This window comes from Chrysochloris asiatica, unplaced genomic scaffold, assembly GCF_000296735.1.
Source record: "Chrysochloris asiatica unplaced genomic scaffold, ChrAsi1.0 scaffold00294, whole genome shotgun sequence".
NCBI lineage: Eukaryota > Metazoa > Chordata > Mammalia > Afrosoricida > Chrysochloridae > Chrysochloris > Chrysochloris asiatica.
The window spans coordinates 1732154-1752791 of NW_006408812.1; the positions used below are offsets into that span (position 1 = coordinate 1732154).

The 20638-nt window shown below is 38.1% G+C and overlaps 1 protein-coding gene across 2 annotated transcripts in view; it reads left to right on the forward strand.

Moving 5' to 3' along the window:
• Positions 1 to 20638, forward strand: part of UNC5C (unc-5 homolog C (C. elegans)) — a 605975-nt gene that overhangs the window by 538956 nt on the left and 46381 nt on the right. Inside the window, exons 8-11 of one of the 2 annotated variants that reach the window (XM_006874687.1) lie at positions 864 to 920; positions 3246 to 3437; positions 4278 to 4622; positions 8543 to 8630. In XM_006874687.1, the coding sequence (XP_006874749.1) occupies positions 864 to 920; positions 3246 to 3437; positions 4278 to 4622; positions 8543 to 8630 (682 nt within the window). The remainder of the gene's footprint in view (positions 1 to 863; positions 921 to 3245; positions 3438 to 4277; positions 4623 to 8542; positions 8631 to 20638) is intronic. The other variant, XM_006874688.1, reaches the window with a different exon arrangement.

Consider the following 20638-nt stretch of genomic DNA (forward strand, 5'->3'; position numbering starts at 1 on the left):
TCTACTCCCGTAAAGATTTACACCCTCGGAAACCCTGTACAGGGTCGCTATGGGTCGGACCCGACTCGATGGCACTTAACAACAACAACAACAACAATAGTTGAGATGGGGCTTTTCTTTTTTCCAGTTTACACCATCTCTCTGAAGTCCTAAAATAAATAACCTTATAACCTCTAGGCCCTATTGATTTTCTAATGATTTCAAATAAAAAGCATCCAGTTTCCATTTCATTGACAAACTGTTCACTCCCTGGGCAATACTTATTGGATTCCTATTAAATGAAGGGGATAAGAAACAACAGAAAATCCAAAATGTGGATTTGAAATGGAGTGGAGGGGAGTGATCCCAGTCCAGTTCAGTAAATGGGTACTTAACCTTTGACCAACTGACGACAGGTCTTCTTTAGCTCTGTTAGACCAAGACCAAGCTGTTACAATTAAATTTTAAAAAGAAAGGGGCGGGGGGCTGTTTAAGAGCCTCATGGATATGTCCTGGGAATTACAGCATATGGCATGGATAAGGAAAAAAGATTTTCCATATGCTAATGACCCTTGATGTTTGAAATAAATTAGATCCATTAGAGTTTATGCTCAATAAAAGAAAAGACTTTAAGCACTCCAAAGTTAGTGGCTCGAGACCAGTTTTTGCTCTGAAATTCAATCTGCCTGCTTATTAATTCTTAGTGAGGCTCCAGAGAAGACAGGAGACGCAAAATCCTAATTCTGCACTGAATCAGAATTGTAAATGATCACAGATTTCTTTTCCTTTTCTTTTAATTAAAACATTTTTCATGCTTCCCATTTTGTTTTCCTCATTCATTTGATTTTGTTCCCATTTTTGTTCAATTTTTTTTTCTTTTCAAGGTTTCATTTATCCCATTTCAACTGAACAGAGAACCCAGAATGAATATGGATTTTCTTGTAAGTTTGATGTTTGGTTTTTATGTTGCTGACTAATCATTTAATGCCATTGCCCAGTTCAAGTTTGCCTTTCTTTGGATCACAGATGTGCACACAGAAAATAGGAGGCTAATATCTTCTAACATGAAAAATAAATTGGATTTTCACTGTTGAAGAGAAGAAAGGGTCATTGTAAGCCCCTGCTAGCTTTAAAATCTATTGGTCTATCATTCAAAGTTTGAGTCCCAGAAGCTAACAAAAAATACCATGAAATATGCTGATATGAATAAAGGGTAGGGTTCAAATGTGTAAAAATAAAGATTAAGAAACCCAGATCTGTTGAGTTAGAAATCATGAATTTTAAATAAGTCAATATGTCCTGCTAAAGTAAACCTCTAAGATTTAGCTATAATATTCTCACTAGATTCCTGCTTCAAAGCCTCAAATAAAACCCAGCAGCCAAGGTGAAATCTGTGTGCTCATCACCAAGAGTACTTGAGATGTCACTGGGTTTCTAGAAATACTATCAAAATTAACTTGACTGAAGAGAAAGTGAATGTTTTAGAAACTTTGGAAAATATAATAGCTTTAAAAATGAAAAAAAAAAAAAAAACAACTTTTTACATATACTGCATTTAAATACAAAATGCTCAGAGAAGCAAGGATACCAGAGATACAAGCAGAGATGATGACCTGGAGAGGTAGAGCAGCTGAGGACTTTAGACTCATTGAAGAGAAAGGCTGTGTGCTGGCAGCTAGGAGGCAGGCTTGAAGAATGTGCCCTTCAGTTGTTTAAATGATTACAAATTCCTGACTGTTTTTGTCAGAATTTTTTCAAAAAGAAAAAAAAAAAAAGGGAATAGATGCAAATACTGTTGAGTGATGATGCCCGGAGTGGATTGTAATCATTTCAGTGAAATGAAATACAATAGGATGAGTGTAAAATCAATGCTCTTCTATGTAAACAATCACTTAATTTACAATAAAAACTTAAAATAACATTGAAAAACACAAAATGCCAAACAAAATGAATATGAATTTCCAATAAGGAATTCTCTAACCCTGGCTACCAAAGATACCCTGACATGAGAATATTAATTGTATCACATCAGTCAACCTGAAAGTTAAATAAGTTTTTCACCATATACACCATGTTGCTTGGGGCCATGGACCTCACAAATCTGAAAATTCTTGCTCCCCCAAATGCATATGTTTATAGAATTGCCAATAAAATTTTCAGTTGCTCTTGACAACCTGAAGTACCAGTTTAATCACCTCTTTTGCAGTGAGTGGAGAAATTTCAGTTAACTGAACACATCATTGTTTTTGAGTCAAGGAAAGCTAAAGCTCAGGTTTCCAATAGAGTTTGGGAAAGGTTTCATTTTGTTTATCTTTGTTTTGTTTTAATTATCATCTTCCATTACCTTTTCCTGTTGGATCAAAGGATATCCTTTGTCACCAAGGTATCATGTAACACTTACAGGAATTCTATTCTTACTCTTTCCAAAAACAGGCCCCCAACATACTGCACACTATGTTGGTCAAATGCTTAATTGCCTTCTGGGCTTGTCTGACCTTTTTAATCATGGAATTAGACCATTATCTTCCTTAGTGCACCACAGAGCTATATTTTATTCCAGTAATGAGTAGCTCCAATGTAAATCGCTGACAGGAGACCGTGAGAATCTCAGGGTTCCCACAGACAATATTGCATCTGCATCAAAATTCAGGATCTTAGAGAACTTAACCTCTGTTCCCCAGATCCAGGTCTCCTGAAAACACACCTTTTAAATCCAACGTGTTTGCTCCCAATATTTGTTTTGCTTAGCTACACAATTCCACTGATTAAAGGGAAAGTGAGAAGAGTGTTATGGAAAGTAATTTTATGATTTGTAATGATACTTAGGAAAATACTGTGGTTCAATAAATATACAGATTCAGAGCATGCCAGATATTTCTAACAGTGTTTATGTTTTTCAAGAACTATCAGAGAATTCAAAACCCTCTTTCAAACTTTTCCACCTGAAATTAGTAACTTTTTTGTCCCCTGTGAGTTGGGATTGATTGCACTCTGGTTTCTTTATATGCCTGGTAATACATGGTCTGTTATGCTGCCCAATTATAAGATAGATTAGTGGGTGGATAGATGTAGAGTGAAAAAGGAAAAGAAATCAGAGATAATTTTCCACTGAAAGGACACAGTCGTTTTATATAGCTTTTGAAATGGATTTGAAATTAACCTATAAAAAAGGCAATAAATGTCTGAAAAAAATTATAGCAATACGTATATGTGCTCTGGGAAATTTCTATAACCAGTTGGCCCAATGTTTCTTTCTTTCTCTTTAGCTGCTCCTGACTCAGACGATGTTGCTCTCTATGTTGGCATTGTAATAGCAGTGATTGTTTGCCTGGCTATTTCTGTAGTTGTGGCCCTGTTTGTGTATCGGAAGAATCATCGTGACTTTGAGTCTGATATTATTGACTCTTCAGCACTCAATGGAGGCTTCCAGCCTGTAAACATCAAGGCAGCAAGACAAGGTCAGTAGAATTCTAGTTAGTATCATGTTACTTATGCGAGTAAACAACTCCCATGGGATACTTCAAAGCCAGTGAAATTTGGGTCATCTATTCTCAACTAGAGTCCTGGTGTGGCGCTGTGGGTTAATGCACCAGACTGCAAACCCGTTTGAACTGCAAGGTTGGTGGTTCAAGCTCACCAGTGGCTCCTTGGAAACCCTGTATAGGGTCACTAGGGGTCGGAACTGACTCGACGGCACTTGACAACAATATCTCAACTAGAATGTAAGGTCCGTGATGCAGGGGTTCATGTCTATTTTGTTCATTATTGTATTCATTTCATTTATGTAACAAATTAGAGTTAGCAAGATGGACGAATCATCTTTTTTTTTCTAACAGGTTTTATTTTGTAATCTGATCTCTTTTCTATTTGAAAAGAATACACTGATTTTGATTGACTGGTTGTTATCTTGGATCCTCTCCTTTTTTTCCCATTTGCCAAGGTGTCTTGTGCTGAATATAGTAGCTTACACAACAAATTTAGTATAGAGGAGGGAGATTCTTACCACTAGTCACCAATGAAGCTCATTGTCTATGAATTCTTTCTGTTGAAATACCCAAATACCTTTTGAGTAATGAGTAGACTTGAAGGCAAAACATAGAATGAACGTGGCTACTACTTTGTAGCCAACAGTAAAATGGGTCATAGGTATCTAACTCTCATATTCAACAGAAAGTTCAAGACCATACATACATCTCCAATATTAGCTGAGTTGCCATGCTTTGGGCTAAAAAAATGTGACCAATGTAGATTTCCTAAGTGGAGAATCCAAATGCAATTCCTTTATCTTCCTGACTCAGATCTCCTGGCAGTACCCCCGGACCTCACTTCTGCTGCAGCTATGTACAGAGGACCTGTCTATGCCTTGCATGATGTCTCTGATAAAATCCCAATGACCAACTCTCCAATTCTGGATCCGCTTCCTAACCTGAAAATCAAAGTGTACAACACCTCAGGAGCTGTCACCCCGCAGGATGACCTGTCTGAATTTACATCCAAGCTGTCTCCTCAGATGACCCAGTCCTTGTTGGAGAACGAAGCCCTCAATCTGAAGAATCAGAGTCTAGCAAGGCAGACTGATCCATCCTGTACCGCTTTTGGCACTTTCAATTCCCTCGGGGGACATCTTATTGTTCCCAATTCAGGTAATTCCTAATGGTCTAAATTGCAAAGCGAGAACTTGAAAACATGTGTTTGATCCAAAACATGTTGTTGTTGTTTTCATTAGGTTAAAAATTAGATGTAGACTATGTAACCCAAATCAACTTTCAACATAAACCAAGCATTACTTTAGACAAAAATCAACAAAACTGTTTCTCTTCCCCAACCAAATTTGGAAAACATTTCCTCAGAAATACTACGGTTACAACTTTCTGCTGAGGTGTAATTTACAACTGCCACTGACCTTCTTTTCAATACAACTGCAGAAGGCTACATCAAGAAGAAGCCTTTCTGCTCTCTTCATACTTTAAAGGCACAAATTCATTAGAAAACATATCATTTGGTTCAGTTCTAGTTTACTACAGAAAGCAATATATTGGAATACTAATTTTAGGATGATCAGAGGCATTTCAATAGGCAGCAAAGCTCCACTTACTAACTTTACTCTTCATTACATAGACTTCATCTTCAAGAGATGAATAAGTTGCTCCATCTCACCTCTACTATGTAGAGTCAGAATATCATTTTATGTCCTCCCATCTAGTGGTGCTGTAGGATAAGCACTGAACTGCTAACCACAGGTCAGTGGTTCTAAAGCATGAACTGCTCCTTGAAAACCCTATACAGGGTCACTATGAGTCAGACTAATTTGACGGCACTGAACAACAACAACATGCCACTATTTTGTTTTCAGTGTTCTATATGCATCTAGAGTATTCTCAGAAAGTTGTTAAATGATGGAATGTGTGGTCGTTTTTGATAAAGGTTGCCATTCATTAATCAGTACCAGTAATGAATTTGGAATCATCAATCATAAGAGGATTGATGGCATCCTCTGCACAGTTACCATGACATTTTGGGACACAACTGTATTTTACAAATGCAGTCACCAGGAGCAATTCAATTAACCTAAAGTCGTATGCATGGAGTCCTGGTGTGGCGCTGTGGGCTAATGCATCAGACTGCAAAGTCATTTGAACTGCAAGGTTGGTGGTTCAAACTAACCAGTGTTCCTTGGAAACACTATACAGGGTCATTAGGGGTTGGAATTGACTCACTGGCACTTAACAAGAACAACACAAAATTTTATGTAAGAAAAAATATATGCACAGTCCAATAATACACGGAGTCCCTTAGTAATGTAAATGGCCACATGGTTGGCTACTAAATAAAAGTTTGACAATTCACATCCACCCACAGATCCCTCAGAAGAAAGTCTTGGCAATCCGCTTCTGAAAGGTCACAGCCATTGAGAACCCTATAGCCAACGCTTCTCTGACAAGGACTTTCCATGAGTCAGAATCAGTTGGCTCTGTTAATACTCAGACCAATTGGTCTGCAGACTTTTATTTCTTTCCTCTTATTCAGTCTTCCATTTCAACATCTTGACAGATAGATAAAAGTATCTTGTACTAAAATTGAAATGTAAGAGAATACGATTTTCCTGTTTATGTACATGTTTACCAAGATGAGATCATATTTTTATAAAATGTTTTTCTTTTTCTCATTGATTCTCATGCTATTGCATGTTTGAAATCATGATTTTAAATTTCTTTACAGCAGTCCATCAAATGCATGGATCAAAACATATTATACTGTTCTTTCATTGTTTGAATATTATAGTAGTTCTCAAGACAATTTTGTTCACATTTATCAGAACTATCTACATTTTCGTATTTCTATGTCTGGTATTCTTTCATATGGGAATTATAAGACTTTCAAGTGGAAAGGAGGTAATCAATGTATTTAAAATACTTACTGTATCCTACATGGAGCTCACGTGGCACAGGGGGTTATACATTAGGAGGCTAACTGAAAGGTCAGCCTTTCAAACCCACTAGTTACTCCACAATAGAGGCAGTCAGCTTCTGTAAAGATGATCAGAAACCTTATAAGCTATTCTACTCAGTTTTACTGGATCACTGTGAGTCTGAATCAACTCGATGGCAGCAGGTAAAAAATATATACTATGCAGTCCTGGTGTGGTGCTGTGGGTTAATGTGCCAGACTGTAAAGCCATTTGAACAGCAAGGTCGGCAGTTCAAGCTCACCAGCTGCTCCTCGGAAAGATTTTACAGGTCGGAACTGACTCAATGGCTCTTCACAACAACAACAACAATGCAATAATGGTTTGCATAATTATTTTCTTTAATAGATTAGCAATAGTTACCTAATATATGTCAGGCCTTTTTTGTGTTATTTTTCATACATAATCTCATACATAATTCTCATTTCATTGTCCCATTTTTTAAAATGAAAATACTAAGACTTTGCAGTCTTGTGTGATCTTCTTTCTTCTATGCTTCCCCCTTTACCACCATCCTGTTGATAAGTAGTAAGTTACACTTCCCTGGACACAGCTGCTCTAACATTACTTTCCTTGTCAAGAATGCAATGACTCAACATTTTCATCCAGCTCTGCAAAGGCCATTGAATAACTACTCCCCTATTAACCTTCTGTTCTTTATTCTTGAGACTTTACAACATGGCCAGACAAATTTCTTTATTGTCCATATTGTTTGTGGCATATTGTTTGCTTGCTAATTAAATTAAGCAAACATAAAATGCCTAATGTGGGTTCGAACCAACAACCTTTCAGTTGGCAGCCCAATGCTTAACTTACTATACCACCAAAAACCAAACCCAGCCCACTGCCGTCAAGATAGCAACCCTGTATAGGATTTCTGAGACAGTAAATCTTTACAGAAGCAGAGAGCCTCTTCTTTTTCCCACTGAGAAGATAATGGGTTTGAATCACTGACTTTGGGGTTAACAGCCCAACACCTAACTCACAGTGCTACCATAGCTCCTACTGTGCCACCAGGGTGCCTTAGTTAAATCATAAACTACTCAAAGTCTGGAATGCAATTTTTATTTATTATATTTTAAACACTGCCAAAACCTGTGCTAGACTGAGAAACCGTGCACTGTATTTTTTGATTGAACTGAATTAAACTGAACTTAATTGAAGTAAAATGATGGAGCGCAACATCTTCAGAATTGTGCCCACCCTTCATCACTCTTCCTGACAATGCTGCAGTGGTGTAGGCTGGTGGTTTTATACTGTGGTCCTGATCCACCATCATTGGTATAGCTTGGCAACTTGTAGAGAAATAAAATTCTCTATCCCCATTCTGAGGCTTCTGAATCAGAAACTCTGGAAGCAGTGTTCAATAATCTATGCTTTAACAAGTCCTCCAAGTGATTCTGGTGCTAACTCAAGTTTGAGAATTGCTGTTATAGGCACAGCTGCTTTAGAATATAGTTCAATTCCATAATCTTAAGGAGGTTTCAGTGAGCAACTATGTGGAAACGGGTAGACCTGTGATGAATAAAAGTAGCAGTTATTGTTCACTTTCCAGAGTTATATGTATGATGAAATAGTTTCCTTCACCAATTATTGTTCTGTAATGGAATAAACACTAATGAAAAGCAGATATTTCCACAATAGTAAATAATGAGATTGTTAAAGTTAGCCTTTCTCTAACTTTGGATCTTGTGCTTTTTGTTTTGTTTTGTTTTTATTTTTTAATTAGGAAGATCCATTATTACAGCTGCTTGAAATTTTTCAGAGCAGTTGTTGGTTTCCCCTTGTTTTACAAGAAAGACAACAGTGAAACCATCTGTCTATTCTTTAAATAAAAACAAGTCTCAAAAATTACATCATTCCTGCAAGTAGTTCCTTAACAGTTCAGAGGGATCTGTGGTAACAAAGAAAACCAATAAAGAGGAAAAGCAAGGCAACTATGAATACTGACATGTCTTTGGAGAAAAAGAAGTAGGCTGTTGGCCAGATGGCCACAAAATCTCCTCATGCCCTTGTCTTCACTGCATAGGCATTCAATAGAAGTTTTCTGTTTGATTCATAGTTCTTGTGTGACTGCTTACCTCTCTTTCTATTCAGGAGTAAGCTTGCTGATTCCTGCTGGGGCCATTCCCCAAGGGAGAGTCTATGAAATGTATGTGACCGTACACAGGAAAGAGAATATGAGGTAATTACACTTTGTTGCATGTGACTTTATGAATGTCTAATGTGGAGGAAAATTGTACATAAAAATAACAAAAACAACACGTTTTTAATGCAAATACCCTGTTTCAGCCATACATTTACAGATCCTAGATCTGGAAAAGGTCAACTTTTGCTTTTCTTTATATTTGATGCTCCAAGTACTTTTGCAGAACTGAAGTATGGATGGAAGTGTAAACATCGTTTCTCAAATAGACATGTATTTACAATAGCTGAAAAATGGCCAGAAGTGTGATTGTCCATAAAGACACATGGACAGACATAGGGACATTAGCTTCCTGTGGCCTGACTCAGGAATCCAGTCAGCTACCGTTTAAGAGTTGGACAACCTCTTACCCCTGGCCTGCTATCTATCTCCACTTAGCCTAGCACTTTCTTCTTACTCACAAATTCTTTCTTTTAGTGGCACTCTTCTGTTATCAAACTGCTTCTTCTAACAAGTTTTCCATTAGAAGGCTAGTGCTTACCCATTTTGCCATGTAGAAATGCGACTTTTGCAACTTCCAAAATGGATTTGTGGAGTCGGTTCCGACCTATAGAGACCCTGTAAACAGGGCTTCCAGGAAGCAGTTGATGAGCTTGAACCACCACCCTTGTGCCTCAAACTGACTTTGCAGTCTAGTACATTAACCCACAGTGCCACACCAGGATTCCTTCAAAATGAGTATGGTGGTGGTGATTGTGTGCCATGGAGTCGGTTCTGACTCACAGTGACCCTGTATAGGGTTTCTGAGGCTGTAAATCTTTACTGTGGCAGAAAGCCTCATCTTGCTCCAGTGGAACCACTTGCTGGTAGTTTGGAACTGCTGACCTTGAGTATTAGCATCCCAACTCATAAACCACTATGCTACCAGAGCTCCTTTCAAAATGGGTATGTTGTTGTTATTAAGTGCTGTTGAGTCGGTTCCGACTCATAGCAACCCTGTATTGGGTTTCCAAAGAGCAACTGGTGAACTTGAACAGTTGACCTTGCAATTCAAACCGACTTTGTATTCCAGCGGATTAACCCACAACACCATAACAGGACTCCAAAATGAGTATGGTGGTGGTGTGCGGAGTCGGTTCTGACTCATAGCGACCCTGTATAGGGTTTCCGAGGCTGTAAATCTGTACGGGAGCAGAAAGCCTCATCTTTCTCCCACGGAGCAGCTGGTAGTTTTGAACTGCTGACCTTGAGGTTAACAGCCCAACTTGTAACCACTGTGCTACCAGAACTCCTTAAAATGGGTATGTTGTTGTTGTTGTTGTTATGTGCCGTGCAGTCGGTTCCGACTCATAGTGACCCTGCAGAGGGTTTCTGAGGCTGTAAATCTTTACAGGAGCAGAAAGCCTCATCTTTCTTCTGGGGAACAGCTGGTAGTTTCGAACTGCTGACCTTGTGGTTCGCAGCCCAATTCGTAACCACTACATATAGGGTAAATTAAAACAAGATGTCATTGAAAGACAGTTTTGAATGTGTCATTCTTCTAAAGATGCTGTTTTTTATTTTTTTTAAAGACAAATCGTTTTGAAGTCCTAAATTCAATTTTCAGGTCGGCCTTTAACAAATCTTACATGGTTTTGATTAGTTCCCATATAAAGTTCATGTTTTAAATAAAGCTTTCAGGCCTGATTGATTAATGTTTCTGAAGTACGCTGGGATCTTAAAATAAAAGATGTTTTGGAAAGGGAGATCCTTGTATGCAATTATCATTGTCTTTCCCAAGGGGAAAGGCATTGGGGCTCTTCAGCACTGAGCTCTGAATACAAAGCATGAGTGACAAAAGTAGAATTAGGTTATCATTATAATGCATTATACCTTTCCTCTTCCTCTCCGCTTCTCAGGGGGAAAAAAAAATCCATTTTTAGTTTTGCTCTTCTGTCACATAAAAGCTCTTTCTATTCTGCTCATAAATGGAGATATTAGTATTTATAATCTGTATGACCCAGAACATTTTTTTCCTTGAATTTGTACTTTCACCTGCACAAACACTAGCGTTTCTGAGAAAATAAGAAAATTCCTTGGGCTTTATGCATGCCTTAAATTTGAACAACAGAAAATCACAAAAAGACTTGTATTTATTCACATCAAATATTCTTCTTTTTTTTTCATTCTTCATGCAAAGCAACATTCCCAGACCATCAGAACTCACTCCTTTGTAGCAGGAGAAATGAAGATTAGCAAACTGAGATCCCTTTGATTTCTATTTTTTTGTCTTGTATAGAGTCAAGGTTAGCATTAAGTACATCTATTCCTCAAGGTCTTTGCCAACATGGACATTTTATTTAAACAGAAATAGGTATTGGTTCATGCTGACATGTGCTTTATACTGAGATACAGTGAGGTGCTCATAGTCTCTTCATTTCTGTCTGATTCCCATTATCTTAAACTGAAAGAAAATCAAGCCTTAAAGGGGATGCTGCAGGGGAGTGTTGAAGCTGAAATGTGTAAACTCACTTGCCTCATATGGTTTACCTTCCTGTTGTTTAAATAACACCTAACCCAGACAACTGTACATTTTAGATGAAGGAAAGGGAAAAACAGAAAAGAGCTAGATGGTTCTACATTTAGGTTCCTCTGCCATTGATTCTAAAGAAAAAGAAACTAGAAATCACTCCTTGATATGCTTACCACCTAAAGTTAGGTGAAGAAGGCATTATTCTCTTGAATTTGGTGTACATCAAAGAAGTTCTGTACTTCAAAATGAAGCTAGAGCAATTTTAGGATTTCAAAGAATAATATGCACAAGAACCCATGAAGCCAGACACAAATGCAAGATAACTGTCTACTATAATGACCAAAGTCCTCTCTATTAATTCTATTTTGTGAATTAGATATGGTTTTATTATAAAAGACAATATTTTATATTGTGAAAACATAATATTTTATAGCATATAATTTTTATAACACTTATAGGCTATAAAAAAATACCATAATACCGGAAGTTACTATCATCTAAACAGCATATTTTTAATTTCATTTAATCCTTAACACAACTCTGAAAATTTTCATGAGCTCCACTTTAAAGATGAGCATACTATGGCCTGGAGAAATTAAGTAATATACCCATAATTTCATATTTAATAACTAAAGAAGACAAAATTCAAATCTACGCTCATTTGACCACAAAGTTCTTTCTAACATGCCATCCTGCTTCCTGAATACTACTACAAACTTAGTATCTGCTTTCTTACTATAGTGCTTGCTAGAACATAGCTTCTACTGGTCACTCAAATTGGTCTGTCCTCAAATGATGTAAGTTAGATTTTTGGAAGAAGATACTTTCAGAACATCAGCAGTGAATACTACTTCAAGGCATTTACAGGAAAAATTCTGATCATACTTCTGAGTTGTCTTTCTCTCTAAGTCCTTTATTTCAGCTCAAACTGGGTGTTTCCAGCTGGCTGGTATCCAGCTGGTCATCTGTTGCTATTGAATTGTCTGAAGAGAGGCGTGAACTTAATTACATATGGCCTAGTGAAAATGACAAGTGCTCTTCCTTTGTCAAATTCCTAAGAGAAGAGCACTGAATCATAGATGGGCATTCTAAATGAGCCACAGAGATGGGACTGGTTGTTTCTTACCAAACATGGCACAGAGTTGGAAGGCTATGATCATGACTTCTGCCTCTCCTGTTTACAGATCTCTAGAGAGGCTACAACGCTTCTGTTTGCCCGGTTCCATGATGAATAACACAAACATGAGCCATTTTTTACCTTGTTTCTTTCTAATAGCAGTTTAAAAACAGTGAGTCTGACTCTGACTCTTTTGCCAGTTCGTCTTAAAAAGCAATTTGAATGAAAGATATAATAGTTAATTTTCCTTTCCCTCGGTGTTCTGTATTAGCAGTTTTCTCAAAAGGGCAAAATATCAACTTAAAAATGGCTAATAGAACAATGAGTAGAACTTTTCAATTCATTTATTATAATTTTGTATTTGTTGTTGTAAATTAGAGGGAGTCACAGAAGTTTCTGAACAGTCGAGTAATCACAGCAGGTTTTAAAGATTGATGTGTGACAGTGCGTGAAGGTTTGTTGACTAGTTGGGCTATTTCAATAATTTAGGTGTGAGGAGAAAGGGAATGAGCAAGGCTTGTGTCTATGAGGTTAGAAAGGGGAAAATATACTTTAGAGGAAAAGTTATTTTTAAGTGAACTAAAAGTTCTTCAAAGAAGTGGTGGGGAATGAATAGATTCAGGACTCAAGCTTTGGACACTATAAGAAAGTGAAAGCACCAAAAGAGGTCAGAAGTCTGAGTAAGAAAAAGACAAATTCAGAATTAGGGTTAAATTAGTGGTGAGTATTGAAAGCTATTATATATGGTAACTGAATATGGATTAAAAAAAAAAAGTATGAAAAAGTTGATGTTTGATTCACTATAGCATATGCAAATGGGTATGTGAGCCTTGTGCTAAAGATGCAGATGTAAAGTGATGGAAGTAAGTGGAATTTCTGAAGGAGAAAATGCTCAGGCAAAGAGAGTTGATGGAAGAACCTTGGGAAACATTCCTAAATGAGGTTCTGGTGTGATGAAAGAAAATAAATAGAAAACATATAAGGATACATTGAGGTCATTGGTGGTTCGGTGGTAGAATTATCTCCTTTCATACAGGTCGCTATGAGTCGGAACAGATTCCACGGAACATAACAACAACAATATACAGGAAACCTGGGTTTGATTCCTGGTCAATGCCACAGCCTTCATTCACAGCCCACACATCTCTCTTAATGGAAGCTTGCATGTTGTTATGATATTGAACAAGTGTCAGCAGAGCCTCCAGATTAAGATAGAGGAGGGATATCTGATAATCTGCTACTAAAATCTAATGAATGGGTTACAAAGGTCTGATTTGCAGTTGATTATGGGAATGGCACAAAACAAGGCAATGTTTAATTCCACAGCAGCCAATGAGAATAAATTATGTAAATAAAGAATTTATACCTAGTACAGTGTTTATGATATAGTGTATGCTCAATGGATTTTTTTAAATGAAAGAGTGAATGAATGGAAAGGGAAAAAATGGGGGGGAAAATCCCAGAAATCAAAGTTAAAAGAATTTTAACATGGACGAGGTAGTTGTCAGTTAGAGTTATTCTTAAAATGTAAAGAAAGAGGAAGAACAAGAAAACACATCATTGATCTTATTAACAGGAAAATATTAGTGGTCTTTAAGATATTTTGTTGATAGTGATAGTGGTGAAATCCCACTATAAAGGTTTCAAGTGATGAGTTACTGGTGAGGTTGCTAAAATTAGTATATATGTTTATTGAAAATAAGTAATAAAGTAACATGATTAAGTTCTTGTGGTTAGGTGCTGTTGAGTCAATTCTGACTCATAGTGATCCTGTGTATAAGAGAATGAAATTTTTAATGCTCCTCCACCGTCCACACTATTGGTCCCATGTTTTAACCCACTGTTGCAGCCACTGTATCAATCCATCTTGTTGAGGGTCTTACTTTTTTCACTGACCCTCTCTTTTGCCAAGCATAATGTCCTCCAATGACTGGTTATTCCCTGATAACATGTTCAAAGTACACGAGGCAGTGTTGCCATCATCACGTTTAAGGAATATTCTGGCTGTACTTCCTCCAATACAGATTAATTCATTCTTCTCACTGTCTATAGTGTATGCAATATTCTTCATCAAGATCATAATTCAAAGGCATCAGTTCTTCTCTGGCCTTCCTTATCCACTGTCTAGTATATATGCATATTGTCTGTGTGCTGTGGAGTTGGTTCCGATTCAGAATAACCCTCTACAGGGTTTCTGAGGTTGTAAATCTTTATGGGAGCAGAACACCTCTTCTTTCTCCCACGGAACAACTGGTAGTTCTGAACTGATGACCTTGTGGTTCACAGCCCAATTCGTAACCATTATGCTACCAGAACTCCATATATATGTATATATGTACTAGAAAACCCACTGTCTAGTATGTATGGATATAAGATGATTGAAAATATAATGGCTTGGGTCAGGCACATGTTAGTCCTCAAAGTGATGTCTTTGCTTTTTTACACTAATGAATATCTTTTGTAGAAGTTTGCTCAGTGCAGCATGTCATTTGGTTTCTTGACTTGTGCTTTCATGGACATTGATTATGGACCCAAGTGAGATGAAATCCTCGACGGCTTGACCAGCAGGATAAAAATCAAAAACAATAACAGCAGTCCAATTGACTACTACAAGAATGAGCAAGTTGTTCCTCAGGGAGCCATCAAGGCAAGTGGTCAGGTCCCCTCAAGGAAAACCCCTTCCAAGACTGAAACTCAGTTGGAATACACTAGCAGACATGTGGTCCTGCTGCTGACCACATTGGTCACCAATAAGAGGAAGTGGAGGAAAAACAGCAATGAAGTTGTGAGCTAAGTCCAAGCACATTCAATAGACTCCTATTAACCTGGATTGAGACCTGGTTAACCAGCAGTATGATGAGACCTGGGACTCCTGGACCCAGGGGCAGGGACATGGCCCCAGAGGATTAGAGCAGAGTGTAAAGCATCCAGCTGATATGAAGTGAGGGGAGATGCACAAGAACACCCACACTTGCAGATAGTACCCATTTGACCTGGCATCAGTGGCTGGAGGATCAGACATGACTAGAGGAAGGAAGAAAGGGAACAAAACAAAACAAAACAGAAGAGAAACTCAATACAAGTGGATGAATTTGACCTATGCTTGTGGATTTAGTATGACAAAGGAGCGGACAAATCTCTACATTAAGGATCATCCCCATCCCCTTGGTACACAGGGTTGACAGGAATGGGGAGCTTAGACATTGGCTACCCAAAATGTATGGACTACAAAGGCAAGAAGTGACTGGCTTACAAGCTTTCAATAGGGACCCTAGCTCCACAGGATACAGGGAAATGTAGAATATCCACTGAATTGTTTCCAACCTGTCTGGATGGGGTTGATAAAAGGTGAGGGGGAAAGGACTCCTGTGTTTCAATAGGGAATGATTGCTATCAGGTCTGACAGTGAGTGTTGGAAAGGTAAATGTAAATGCTTGGTAACAAAAGGAGGGGAGTGGCTGATTTTGCAATCCAGGAGCAGAGATCCCTGGAAACATCAAGGGAGAAAAGTGATGTGCAAGACCCTGTCCTAGGGATGGAGGCAGAGAAGATGACATGGAGAGAAGGAGTGGCTGGGGACTCTGGACTCAGGGAGGGAGAAGGGCTATAGGCTGGCGGCTAGGGGGCAAGTGTGTGGGGTGTATCCTTTGGTTGTTTGCTGATGCTTGCAGGGGATTGTGATCATTGCAGTGAAACAAAATACCATAGGATGAATGTAAAAATAATGTTCACCCATGTAAACTAACATATAATTCACAATAAAAACGTAAAAAAAAAACAAAAAAAAAAAAACGATGTTGCTTAATGATCCAGTGGTGAGGAGTTTTGCTTTATTTAAACTGAGGTATAATCCATACTGAAGATTGTATTATTGGGTCTTCAGTAATAAGTGCTTCAAGGTCTCTTTGCTTTGAGAAACCAAGATTGTATCATCTGTACTTTGCAGTTTGAAGAAGAAATCAGCATTAGTCTCATTAACAACCTGTAATATGCAGATGACACAAAGTGAACAGGACTTAGAAGTAATTATGATAGAGTTTTTATTGTTGTTCAGTGCCACTGAGTCAGTTCTGGCTCATAGCCACTCCGTACAGGATTTCTGAGGTGGGTTTGACTGCTGACCGTGTGGTTCCACATCCAGTGCTGATCCTATAGTGCCACACCAGGAGTCCTATGATAGAGTAGAGGGGATTTCTGCAGTATTCTTAGAAGAAGGAGCTCTGGTAGCATAGTGGTTACGAATTGGGCTGTGAACCACAAGGTCAGCAGTTAGAAACTACCAGCTGTTCCGCGGTAGAAAGATGAGGCTTTCTGCTCCCGTAAACATTTACAACCTCGGAAACGCTGTACAGGGTCACTATGAGTCAGAACCGACTCCACGGCACTTAGCAACAAGAACAATTCTTAAAAGAAACTGTTTTCATTTATTTTAACTTGTCATTGTGTGGAACTTTGTAACATAGAATTTGACAGTAGGTAGTTTCTTTCTCTCATTCATGAGTCCCCAGTTCCTCAGTTTGTCAGAATAGCTATAAAATAACTAAAAGTATAGGAAGGAGAGGGAGTCCTGATATATTTAAATCTTATTCTCTCACTGTTTTCTACAGCATTTATTTATTGGAATCCTACTTATATAAGAAATAATCTAATATTAAAATCCCTTCATTAGGAGCAAATTATTTAAAATAAGTCAATATGAAAGGTGAGAAAATGAGGAAAATAACACTGGAAAATATAAAATAAGGTCAGATGAACAGCTGTAATACAAACTATTTGATATAATCCCCAGAATATTTCCTATAACAGGTCATGAATTTCCTACTACAAAACTTTTAAGAGAGGACCATGGTAAATTACAAAATCCATGTGTTCATGAAGAAAATTTATATACAGAAGAAGCTCAAATGATTCTCCTATGATTCATTTCAACAAATACATCTTGTTAGTGTAATGAATAGCATCCTTAAAATGAAAACAGAAAGAGCTGCTTCTATTAGTGTCCTGCAATCTAAGTAGATGGTTATAAGGTCCAAGGTAATGAAAGACCAAATCTAGTGAAATAATTCCCAAGGACTCAGTAATTCATTCCAGGGACAACGCTTAGCTGGTCTAGCTTAAGCCAGCTATAGATTTTGACCTGTCATGAGAAATGGTGGCATATTCTTTAGAATGACTCCTGTAAAGATTGTTTTCACTCAATTGAGCTTTTGATAACCAGTGAGTTAGATTTTCCCTGTCAGAAACCTAGAGTGTAAGTATTTCAGGTTGCCAGTTATGTGTGAAGCTGTACGCTTTAAAAGGCAGCTGAGCCTAGAGTGGAATGGTCATCCTGTGGGACCTGACAAAAGACATGTGAATTATTAGAAGGCATCTCGTCTCACAGAGAAATGGATGGAGACAGATTCTCCTCAAGCAGGAGTTTTGAGCCTGCTCTAGAAAACAGATCACTCTGCAGGAGATATAAGAAGTTGACTGCTCTCTTAGAGAGTTACAGTCTCAGAAATCCTAGGGCATTTCTGGTCTGTCCTGTAGGGTCATTATGAGTCAAATCAACTCCATGGCTATGGGTTTGTTTGGTTTTTTTATTTTTGTTTAGTTTTTGTAGAATATGGAAAAAACATTTATCAAGCCCCTAAGCCCATGTAAGAAAGATGAGGTGTTCTGCTCCCATAAAGATTTACAACCTCGGAAATCCTGTGCAGGGTCACTATGAGTCAGAACCGACTCCATTGGTACTTAACAACAACAAGCCCATATAAGCAACTCAAAATACACCATGTGTGAAAGAAACAAAATGACTCAAGTATGAAATGCAACTTTGCCAATGATTAGCTTTGTGTCTGTGGGCAAATGTGTTAACATCTCTAGATTTCAATTCCCTCATCTGGAAAGAGACGTAATACAATATTTACCCTAACTACCTCACAGGTGTGCTGTAGGAGCAAATGGAACTGCTTATATGAAAGCTTTTTGCAAATTTTGCACTTTTTAACGGGGCTCTCCTCACTAATAATAGCAAGTGACAGTAAGAAAAAATATCTTTGACATAAAACTAAAACTCCTCTCTGTAAGCTTTCATCCTAGAAGCTGTAGAGCTCATTCAGGATTTACTGCAATGTTATCCTTTTGGGGATTAAAAGCCTGTTAAAATTTAATCCTTGCACATTGCTGATTTTCTATTTAATTGCTGCTTCTGCTGCTAATTTTTGCTGTGTGTTCATTTCCATATCATCTGCAATTAATATTTGCCGAATGTTTGCTTGAATAGCTTAGATAACATATGTGGCATATAAGAGTGAAGCCCTTCTCTGCAAAACAACATGAATCAGACTTGTATGCTTATTTCCTACTACTTGACTTTCTGTATTTTAATATCCTTCCTTTCTATAAATAAAGGATATGTGAATTTAGACACTATGACATTTGGTTTCACATAGTTAAATCTTACTTTCCATAAGTCATGCCTTTCGTGTATTCTCAAAAAAATTTCCAATTTCAATGCTACTTCCTTCATCTTGAAAACACATAAGATTCTTATCATTATTTCTTCTTTGTTTTTCATCCCGTTATGAATTCTGTTTCACCACTTCTCTATTCATTACATTCTTGCACCTCACTGGGTTAATAAATTCTTTTGACACCCAGTGCTCCTCCTTCCTCCCTCCTTTCCTTGCTATCCCTCCTCCAAGAATGGTGCCCATCAATATTGCATGCTAGGGGTGTGCTTAGAGAACACAGGTCTGACAGCTCCCAGCCCAGCAGGGAGTCGTCTTCTCCCTTCTGTTCCAAGTCCATGATGAGAGGAACCCCTCCTCCTTCTGGCCTCAAGCACCAACTGCTAATACCAGACTGAGAGACAGATGTTTCCAATCCCCAACTATATTGCAAAGGCCACTTGAAATGGATTCCACTTTAGTTGTCTTCCTTCAAAGTTTAATGCTCACTTCTCAAGGTATACTTAAAACCAAAAGGTAAGAGTAATGATCAGGAAAATGCAGTCATTGCCTTTTTTCAAATTTCTCCTGTGAAGAAAAGGAGACTTAAGCAAGAATAGGGTCACTGCTTGGAGAAGATGGTGTAGTATCAACTATGATAGAATGAAAGTAAAACTTCACTCCTATACTAAGAGATCAAGTTTCACACACAGGAAAAGTGGAGTTCAAACTGTGTTAAGAGGGAATGGAAGTCAAGATGGTAAAGGAGATAGTAATGAGGTCTCAAGAGGCTGCTAATAACCTTGTGGCTTCAAATGTAAGTACTTTTCCAGGTACCTAGATAACGTTAGATCTAATAGAGAAAACTATTGCTATTCATAGAAAACTTTGTGCTATTCAGCAAAAAAGAGGAAGACCCCAATGTGATGGATTGACACAGTGGCAGCAGCAATGGCCTCAAGTGTAGCAAGGATTGTGAGGTTGGCACCGGACTGGGCAGTGTTTCATTCTGTTGTACATAAGGAGCTGACTGCACAGCACCTAGCAACAACATTGCTATTCATACGAAATAGAGAAGATATTAAAAAGGAGACTTAAGCAGAAATAAGATCATTGCATAGAGAAGACGATTTAATATCAACTATGGTAGCCTAGTGGTTACGAATCGGGCTGCGAACAGCAAGGTCAGCAGTTCGAAACTACCAGCTGTTCCATAGGAAAAAGATGAGGCCTTCTGCTTCCATAAAGATTTACAGCCTCGTAGACCCTGTACAGGGTTGCTATGAGTTGGAATCGACTCCACGGCACATAACAACAACAACAACATGATCAAATGAAAGTAAAAAAGCCCAAAACAAAAGTCACTGCCATCAATTAATCAGTTCTAACTCATAGCAACCCAGCTGTAAAGTATAACTGGCCCATAGGGTTCAAACCCACCAGACACTCTGTGGGAGAGAGATGGAGGTTTTTGTTCGCATAGCATTTTGCAGACTCAGAAACCATATACTGGGTGCCATGCATCAGATTGGACTCGATGGCAGTGTATTTGGTTTGGGGTTTTAAGTTTTACAGAAACCAATTGCTACATCTTTCTCTTATGGTGGGTTCAAACCTGTCGATTAGCAGCAAGACCCTTAAATACTACATCACCAGGGCTCTTAAAAGAAGGTAGAAACTGTCTTCATATTCTAACAAGAATAATAGAAACATTGTTAAGTTGCTGACAACTTAGTGAAATTTTATAACAAGATAGGAAGCAATGATAACCAATTTTGTTTAAAGGGAAAATATGGCAATTTCCCACCCCCCCATGATTCGTCTGTCAGTTTGTTGTACTGTGGTGGATTACAAGTTGCTAAGGTGCTGGAGACCTTCAAGATGGCGGATTCAACCTGTATGCTGAGCAAGTAATACAAGAAGCTGGGTTCTATGAAGAAAAATGTGGCATCAGGATTGGAGGAAGACTCATTAACAACCTGCG